The sequence below is a fragment of the Bos indicus genome, chromosome X (assembly GCF_029378745.1).
Source record: "Bos indicus isolate NIAB-ARS_2022 breed Sahiwal x Tharparkar chromosome X, NIAB-ARS_B.indTharparkar_mat_pri_1.0, whole genome shotgun sequence".
Classification (NCBI taxonomy): domain Eukaryota; kingdom Metazoa; phylum Chordata; class Mammalia; order Artiodactyla; family Bovidae; genus Bos; species Bos indicus.
This window is the reverse complement of record NC_091789.1, coordinates 90,313,766-90,323,262: the sequence shown is the minus strand read 5'-3', so window position 1 is coordinate 90,323,262 and position 9,497 is coordinate 90,313,766. Positions and strand designations below refer to the sequence as shown.

Below are 9,497 nucleotides of genomic sequence, written 5' to 3'. Positions count from 1 at the left end.
CTTGGCTTTCACCTACATATTGTTTACATTTTCTTAGGTGAGATATAGGGAGGGGTAGTCAATGGGGAACCTGGACACTATCATAGCTTAGGAGAAATATTGAAATGGGTGGTGAAAGTAGTTGGTTAGTTGAAAAACAAGAGTCCACTCTCATGCTTCATATTGTCCCGTTACTTCCTTAAGCTTTTGAGAAAGTAACACTGGCCATGGAATAGTCACATTGATTGAATTGGACAAGCTCTGGATTGGAGCTTCAATACCTGGGCTCTAGCTCAGTTCTGCCACTGAAATGCTCTGTGACTTTGAGCAAATCATTTCTCCTCTCTGTGTCTCAGGTCTTGCCTCTATAAAATGAGGCTAACAAACCTTGAACTGCTTACCACAAAGGGATGTTATGAAGACCAGGTAACTGTAGTGTATATGTAGGGATATATAAATTGTGACTGGGAGCAAGGATGGGAAAGAAAAACTAACATGGTTTAAATACCTCTAATGAATTAGACACTGTAAAAGGCAATTGCACATGCCATTTCTCACTCACCTCTCACACTATAAGGTGAATAGTATTTCTTATTTTCACAGATTAAGGACCTGAGACTCAGAGAGGTGAAGGAATTTATACAAGGTTCACACAGCTATTAAGGAATAGAGGTAGATTTGAAATATAGGACTGCCAGATACCGAGGTTTTTGTATTTTCCCACTGTACCTTGCTGCTTGAACACATGATGGGAGATAACTGAATATAACTATTAGACAGTGGGGCCCCAAGAAAGCTTGCAAAAGGCCAGGATATAGAAATTGTTATTATGTCAACGTGGCCAGTTCCTTGAAAACTGTAGGCCCAGATCTGTGATGTATGACTGACTGGCTCAAAATAATTAGCATTACCATTGTTGTCCCTCCATCCACCAGTGTTCCTAGCTTGCTGTTCCTCTACCCCTAGCCCTACTGAACTCCAGGGGATAATTCCTCTGGGGATAGTCCCCAGTTTCTGGCCTTTCTGTCTTACCTTTCCAGCTCACCTCAGTAGAGTTAAGGGCTGAGGACTTCAAAGAGCACAGTGAGCTCTGGCCTGTCTCCAGAGCTTTCAGCTGCATTTCCTGCTAAGGTCTCAGCTCCAGTATAGGAAGCAGAACTGGAAAACTTTCGCAGATCCAGCTCTGTGCATTCAATGGGAGTGTGGACCCAGTGGGAATGGCTCTCTGAGGCACAGGAGGCCAAGGTAAAAGATTCTTGTATGGGGAAGCCATGAGTTGAGCTGCCGTTGTCATCTAGGATGGAATTAAGTGGCTGGGTCTCAAATATGCTTTCACTCAGTGGGGACTCAGGGCTGGTCTTCTGGCCAGGTGGTATGGGGAAGAGAGATCCTTCCTCTGCTGTCTCGCCAGCCTCATACTGCAGTGAACCTCCTGCAACTTGAAACAGAAAGCCACTGGGTCAGAGGAAGCCAAAAGTAGGGGCTCCTCTCAGTGGAGCAGCTGGTCCTGAGCACAAAATTGGGAAATATCTGGGAACTAGTGCACTCCTCCCCATCCCTGGGAATCAGAGCACATAGCAACAGGCTAAGATGATACAGTTGAGAAACACATTTACATTGGGGTTTCAGACTGAGGCTACCTGGTGGTGGATCAGAGAAAAAGGAATTTCCCCAGAGAAAGGGAATCCTTTGTGGGAAACAGGAGTCTAACAATCTCCACTATAGATTTGAATATGAGCTTTATTTCCTGGTGCTATTCCTGTGTATATGTTGTGTTATATGGCAAAAGGCAATTTTCAGGTGGAATTAAGATTATGGACCTTAAACTAGGTAGATTATCCTGGATTTCCCAAGTGGGCCCACTGTAATCACACGTGTCCTTATAAAGGGAATATGGAGTAAGAAGAGTCAGAGAGAGTATCAAATATGTGAAATGAAAAGGACTTGACCACCATTGGTAGTTTTGAAAATGGGAAGGGGTCATAAGCCAAAAAGCAGGTGGTATACAGAAACCGGGACTGGCCCTCAGGAAGGAAATGGGACCTCAGCCCTATAACTGCAAGGAACTGAATTTTTCTATCTTTCTGAATGATTCAGGAAGTAGATTATCTTCTGAAGCCTCCAGAAAGGGATATAGCCTTGGCAACACCTTGATTTCAGCCTCATTAGACTCTAAGTGGAGATCCAGCCAAGCTTACAAAGCTTCTGATCTATGGAAATGGTAAGATAATAAATGAGTGTTATTTTAAGCTATTAACTTTGCAATACTTTGGCTACCTCATGCGAAGAGTTGACTCATTGGAAAAGACCCTGATGCTGGGAGGGATTGGGGGCAGGAGCAGAAGGGGACGACAAAGGATGAGATGGCTGGATGGCATCACTGACTCAATGCACATGAGTTTGGGTGAACTCGGGAATTGGTGATGGACAGGGAGGCCTGGCGTGTTGCAATTCATGGGGTTGCAAAGAGACGGACATGACTGAGCGACTGAACTGAACTGAATTTACTATAGAAGTGATTGAAAATTAATATTCCTTTCATGCATAAATCTGATTCAACATCAGGTTACAAACTAAGAGCCTATGGGATGTATGTTTGTTTGACCCCTGCATTGTGCCTTTGGTTGCTTTTAATTACAACTCATTGCTAGAACTTAACACTATTTCATACAAAAATTTAGATTCTTGGCTTCTCTTGAAAATTCAGAAGGTTTTGAAACATTGAATATTCCTACATGGTCATAAACAGCTAAAGCTGGATAGTAGATTCCCTTTAGACAGGGGATGAACTATTCAGTTTGTCACAATTCTTACTCCTCTCTGTTGTACCTTATGTTGGATCCAATTCACATATTAATCTCATCTATACAAGCCCAGTATGCATAAAAGTCAGTGACTTCTGATAAACACCTTCCCCAAATGAGAAAATGTCTTACCCTATTTCCCCTATGGAGAACATGATACCTGCCCTTGTATCCTCAGAGAAGAGTACTGCATTATTATTTTGAAGACAGAGGAGGCGCCAAGAAAGGTTACTTATTTCCCCTCTCCTAAGGCAGGGGGAGGGAAACAGGCAGCTCTCAAATATTGCTTCATCTTCTTCCTTCTGGGCTCTGGAGCCAACATGTTTCATTGCCCATGCCCAGGGATTGGTCAACTGCTCTTATTTGAGAAACTGGCCTCCAAAGTCAGAGACAAGATGGTTCAGCCTGAGCCACAATGTTCCGGGAGACATCAGAGAGTAGAGGTGAGAGAAGCAGAGTTTTAGAAGGATCATAAAGGGATAATAAGGAAATGGCAACCCACTCCAGTATTCTTTCTTGGAGAATCCCATGGACAGAGGAATCTGGCAGGCTACAGTCCATGGGGTCACAAGAGTCAGACACGACTCAGCGACTAAACCACTAAGGGATAATAGTGTTCCCCTTGTGCCCTGCATCCCTGGAAATTCTAGATTTATCTCCACTTAAGTGGTAGAGTCAAACATATCTGCTAGTCCTTTTGAAAATCATATAGCAGGCCCTATATCTGAACCTGTAAAAGGCAGATCTATATAAGCAGTATCTTTATACAGAGAGGTTGAAAAAAGTTGTGTTGCTTTGGATCCAATATCCAGTAGACTGATGAGGAGTCCTAAGCATCTGTGTATCTATTAGAATGTATCTTCCCTTTACTAAGTCAACTCCATTTACCAGCCTGGGTTCCTATTTTGGTGTTTCTGTTTAGCTCTCAGCTCCCTTGAGGGCACTGAAGGTACACCAAGACTCAGTACTTGTGATTAAAAATTTAACCGCTTGTTTGATTTTGGCCTGCCACCATCCCACCTCCCCCATATTTGCCCTCAGTGACCTGGACTTTCTGCCCCACATTCTCGGCTAATGGCTGGACTTGTGCTGAAAACAGATCATGATGTTATTCCTGACTTTAAATCTCCTATGGTCTGGGCCAGACCTCTTTGGGTATCATTACGCTCTGAGAAAAAAATCTCTAATTTTGTGAATTCCTCTGGACATTGGACTCTGTTACTCACATCTGGTATATCACTATACTGATAACCATTGCCTGAGACCTCACTCACTTTAATTATAGTCACGTCTCCTTCCAGCCAGCCTTCCTCCCTTCCTGACATGCTCCAGAATCTATACCTATTTGTAGAAATGACTAGCTAGAAAAGAACTTAGAAATTAACTCTATAATTTTAAAGGTTAAGGAGAAAGATTTAAATATTAAGGAGAAAGAAGCTAGATGACTTATCTGAAATTACACAGTGATTTAGAGGTAGATTTAGAACCTAGGTCTCCAGATGCCTTTCTTAAGGGTTTTCCCATAATGTTGTAGTCCTTTATGAACTCCCATACCTTAATGAACCAGGTCCCATAAACTCACAGGGTCACCCTCAATTATCTCTGAAGTCTTGTGCCCATTGCTACCCCCAGATAGTCTACCTCTGAGGCTTTTCATCACTGTAGGGAAAGTCCATTAACTCTCAATCCCATAAAGTTCCTCTATCCAGCTAGTCAGAAACTTGTTCCTGATTCATGTAATATGTGAAGCAGCTACCCTTACCACGCTGGCAATGTCTGTTGAAGAACTGCTTGCAGTAGAGGAAGAAGAGCCCCAGGAAGGCCAGGGTAAACACCACGAGCAGACTGCTCACCAGTGCAACAAGTGTGGCCTCCTGAGGGGATACTGTGGGTACATCTGCCTTCACTAAGCTCAGCTGGAAGGCACCTGTGAGACAAGAAAGTGGGGGAGGTCAGTCACTATAGGCAGTCAGTAGTGATCCTGACACTGGGTCTGGACTTCCTCAGGCCAGCACCCTCTCCCTAGGGTATTCTTCAATTAGGGCTGCTAAATTGGTTCTACTCCCTTGTAGAGCAAGGAAAAGTGTACAGAACAAAGTGAGGAATTCAAATATATTGCTGATATGGTATAAATTAGTATAGCTACTTGAAGATTCACATATCTTGTGGTCTTTCCATGTCACATCTAGTTATATAACCTAGAAAAATAGAAACAAACTAAAATGTTCATCAGGGCACAGGATAAATAAATTATGATATAATTCTATAATGTAATATTATACAGCATTTGAAATAAAAGACCTATATGGTTCAATATAAATAAACCAGAGGGGAAAAGTAAACTGGAGAGTATATAGTTTGATATCTTTTATGCAAAATATTACAAAATTTAAAAATAGCATATATTGGCTATCAATATATATATGCATTTGCATGTATCAAAATATGGTTGGAGAGTATGGCAGTCATAATGCTCACCAGTTATCCACATGCTTCTCTACATATCCCAAATACCCTTGTAGTAAGGCCATCAGAGTAATTCTGGCCAATGAACTGTGAGTGGGAGTAATATATGTTACCTTCAGACTGAAATAGTTAACAGCTAATATGTCTGTCTCCTCTATCTCTTACCCCTGTCCCACCAATGTGGAAGTCACATAATTTGATGGTATAGTCACAAGATGGGAGAAGACCTTTGCATAGCAAAAAGCAAACTTTTATTATATTAAACCACTGAGATTTGGGAGTTTGTTACTGTAGTATATCCTACCAACAAGATACACACAATTTTATGTTACTGGTTGCCTCTGGGGAGGTAAAGAAAGACTGAAACTCAGAAAGGACAGAAAAATGAGCTCTGTTTAACCTGTGGAATCTTCGTTTTAAAAAATATCTGAAGCAAATATGTACGATTTTGAGATTTATCAAAATAAACTGTGGAAAATTCTGAAAGAGATGGGGATACCAGACCACCTGACCTGTCTCTTGAGAAACCTGTATGCAGGTTAGGAAGCAACAGTTAGAACTGGACATGGAGCAACAGACTGGTTCCAAATAGGAAAAGGAGTACATCAAGGCTATATATTGTCACCCTGCCTATTTAACTCATACGCAGAGTAAATCATGAGAAACGCTGGGCTGGAGGAAGCACAAGCTGGAATCAAGATTGCTGGGAGAAATATCAATAAACTCAGATATGCAGATGACACCACCCTTTTGGCAGAAAGTGAAGAAGAACTAAAAAGCCTCTTGATGAAAGTGAAAGAGGAAAGTGAAAATGTTGGTTTAAAGCTCAACAATCAGAAAACTAAGACCATGGCATCCAGTCCCATCACTTCATGGCAAATAGATGGGGAAACAGTGGAAACGGTGGCTACTTTATTTTTGGGGGCTCCAAAATCACAGCAGATGGTGATTGCAGCCATGAAATTAAAAGACACTTGCTCCTTGGAAGGAAAATTATGACCAACCTAGGCAGCATATTAAAAAGCAGAGACATTACTTTGCCAACAAAGTAATGCCAACAAAGCCGTCTAGTCAAGGCTATGGTTTTTCCAGTAATCATGTATGGATGTGAGAGTTGGACTATAAAGAAAGCTGAGCACCGAAGAATTGATGCTTTTGAACTGTGGTGTTGGAAAAGACTCTTGAGAGTCCCTTGGGCTGCAAGGAGATCCAACCAGTCCATCCTAAAGGAGATCAGTCCTGGATGTTCATTGGAAGGACTGATGTTGAAGCTGAAACTCCAATACTTTGGCCACCTGAGGCGAAGAGCTCACTCATTGGAAAAGGCCCTGATGCTGGGGAAGATTGAGGGCAGGAGAAGAAGGGGACGACAGAGGATGAGATGGTTGGATGGCATCACCAACTCAATGGACATGGGTTTGGGTGGACTCCAGGAGTTGGTGATGGACAGGGAGGCCTGGCATGCTGCAGTTCATGGGGTCTCAAAGAGTCGGACACGACTGAGTGACTGAACTGAACTGAACTAAACTGAACTGATACTGTATAACTGAACATTTTTATTTTTTTTATATTTTTCTGCATTTAAAATATTTTTACATGTTTGAAATACTTTATGCTTTAAAAAGATATCACTCAAAAATGTGTGTTGACATATAGACAGTAGATAGACAAAAATGATGGACATATAAATGGATAGTGATATGGCTAAAGACTAGATCCTAGTATTTCAGTCTGTTACCATTTCTAACAATTAGGGACTTCTATAAACTTCAAATAAATAATGCACAAGTGTACAAATGTTATAATTTATAAAGTGCTTCTAACCTATTATTTCATTAGAAATAGCATCCCACAAGGTATAAAGAACAATTTTCATGACTTACATTTTTTTGAGATAAGGGAAATGAAGTTCAATGAGTTCCAATGATTTTTAGAAGGTTACACAGAAAATATATTGTGAAACTATTATTCAAATGTAACAGATTCTCTTGCCAATTTACCCTATAGGAAGGAGGAGGAGGGGATAGGGGAATACTTTTCTACCCCATTTTGCTGTCATCCAATGGATTGGGGAAGAAAGGAGAGAAGAGAACTGGATACACACACTGAACTTCAGAGGTGGGTGTCTGTTTTGTGCACGGGATACATTCTTGATCTTGTAGGCCTCCAATACGTGTCTTTTGGTAGAATCTGTGGTCAGAACAAAAAGAAATGGCAAGGTGATCAAACAAGTAATGTACTTGGATTGGTGTGTCTTGAACCATAGGGCGCTTCTAAGAGTCTCGCCCTCTAGGAAGCCATCTCTCATTCTGACTCCTCTTGAGTTCTCTGCCTCTGTGTCTGTTTCTGACTTAGAATTCCAGACTCCTCACCTCTTCCCCCATTCACCAGACCCTATAGCCAAAGAGGAACTGGTCTCACAAGAGAAGGAAACACTGCTTTGATACCAACTGCTTCCTAATCTCTTTTAGATCTACAATGAGATTTACCTTGAAACTTGGGTCTGAGCAAAGTATGCCAGCATGATAAAAAAAAAAAAAAAAGCTGTTTACAACTCATCTATAACTGACTGTGTGCTAGGCACTTTATAGGAGGATCTTGAGAAGATACTGTTTTGCCCTTATGGGAGCTTAACCTCATCATTATATGGACAGTTAGAATACTTCAACTATGCTCTGAGAGGTAAGGGTCAGTGAGATCTCCAAGGGCTAGAGAAGGACCAGAAGAGTTTGCCCTCATACAGAAGTCTCACCTGGGCAGACAGTTCCCACAGATGGCATTAGAGGTAGCTGTACAATTGGCCTGCTGGATACGATTGATGACAGCACAGGTGATGCAAGTCTGACATCTATGGTGTCCCCAGCTGCTTTTGTATCTGCGGGGAGGGCAGGCTGTGCAGTATGCATCTCCACCCTCTCCATAACCACAATCCTGTAGAGAAATGTAAGTTACTAACATTACAGAAATTTTGAGATAGGATTAGCTATGGGACTAGTGGACACTGCATAGAGCAACATTTTACAAACTGCAGGTTGCAACCCACTACTGAATCATGACATCAATTTAAAAGGTTTAAACCAGTTATTATTGAAAGCTGAAATAAGATAAAATAACATAATGACACTAAATATCAGAGTGAAGAGCATGTACTAAAGCTAGGTATTTATATCAATTATCATAAGCTAGGTCAGTTCAGTACAGTTCACTTGCTCAGTCATGTCCTACTCTTTGCGACCCCATGGACTGCAGCACGCCAGGTCTCCCTGTCCATCATCAACTCCCTGAGTTTACTCAAACTCATGTCCATTGAGTCGGTGGTGCCGTCCAACCATCTCATCCTCTGTAGTCCCCTTCTCCTCCCGCCTTCAATCTTGCCCAGCATCAGGGTCTTTTCCAATTAGTCAGCTCTTCGCATCAGGTGGCCAATGTATTGGAGTTTCAGCTTCAGCATCAGTTGTTCCGATGACTATTCAGGACTGACTTCATTTAGGATGGATTGGAACTCTTTGCAGTCCAAGGGACTCTCAAGAGTCTTCTCCAACACCACAGTTCAAAAGCATCAATTCTGTGTTCAGCTTTCTTTATAGTCCAACTCTCACATCTATACATGACTACTGGAAAAAGCATAGCTTTGACTAGACGGACCTTTGTCGGCAAAGTAATGTCTGCTTTTTAATATGCTATCTAGGTTGGTCATAACTTTTCTTCCAAGGAGCAAGCTTCTTTTAATTTCATGGCTGCAATCACCATCTTCAGTGATTTTGCAGCCCCAAAAGATAAAGTCTGTCACTGTTTCCACTGTTTCCCCATCTATTTGCCATGAAGTGACGGAACCAGATGCCATGATCTTGGTTTTCTGAATGTTGAGCTGTAAGCCAACTTTTTCACTCTCCTCTTTCACTTTCATCAAGAGGGTCTTTAGCTTTTCACTTTCTGCCATAAGGGTGGTATCATTTGCATATCAGAGGTTATTGATATTTATCCCAGCAATCTTGATTCCAGCTTGTGTTTCATCCAGCCCAGCATTTCTAATGATGTACTTTGCAAATCAGTTTAAAAAGCAGGGTGACAATATACAGCCTTGACGTACTCCTTTTCTTATTTGGAACCAGTCTGTTGCTCCATGTCCAGTTCTAACTGTTGCTTCCTGACCTGAATACAGATTTCTCAAGAGACAGGTCAGGCGGTCTGGTCTATTTAAGAATGTTCCACATTTTGTTGTGATCACACAGTCAAAGCTTTGGCATA

At 41.6% G+C, this 9,497-nt stretch overlaps 1 protein-coding gene across 4 annotated transcripts in view; it reads right to left on the bottom strand.

Moving 5' to 3' along the window:
• The window catches only part of EDA2R (ectodysplasin A2 receptor), a 127,848-nt gene that overhangs the window by 19,589 nt on the left and 98,762 nt on the right, over positions 1 to 9,497 (bottom strand). For 3 of the 4 annotated variants that reach the window (XM_070785235.1, XM_070785234.1, XM_070785233.1), the window contains 4 exons: positions 8,002 to 8,180; positions 7,354 to 7,439; positions 4,546 to 4,710; positions 1,012 to 1,417 (listed from right to left, as the gene is read on the bottom strand). In XM_070785235.1, the coding sequence (XP_070641336.1) occupies positions 1,035 to 1,417; positions 4,546 to 4,710; positions 7,354 to 7,439; positions 8,002 to 8,180 (813 nt within the window). In that variant the 3' untranslated portion in view covers positions 1,012 to 1,034. The remainder of the gene's footprint in view (positions 1 to 1,011; positions 1,418 to 4,545; positions 4,711 to 7,353; positions 7,440 to 8,001; positions 8,181 to 9,497) is intronic. The other variant, XM_070785236.1, reaches the window with a different exon arrangement.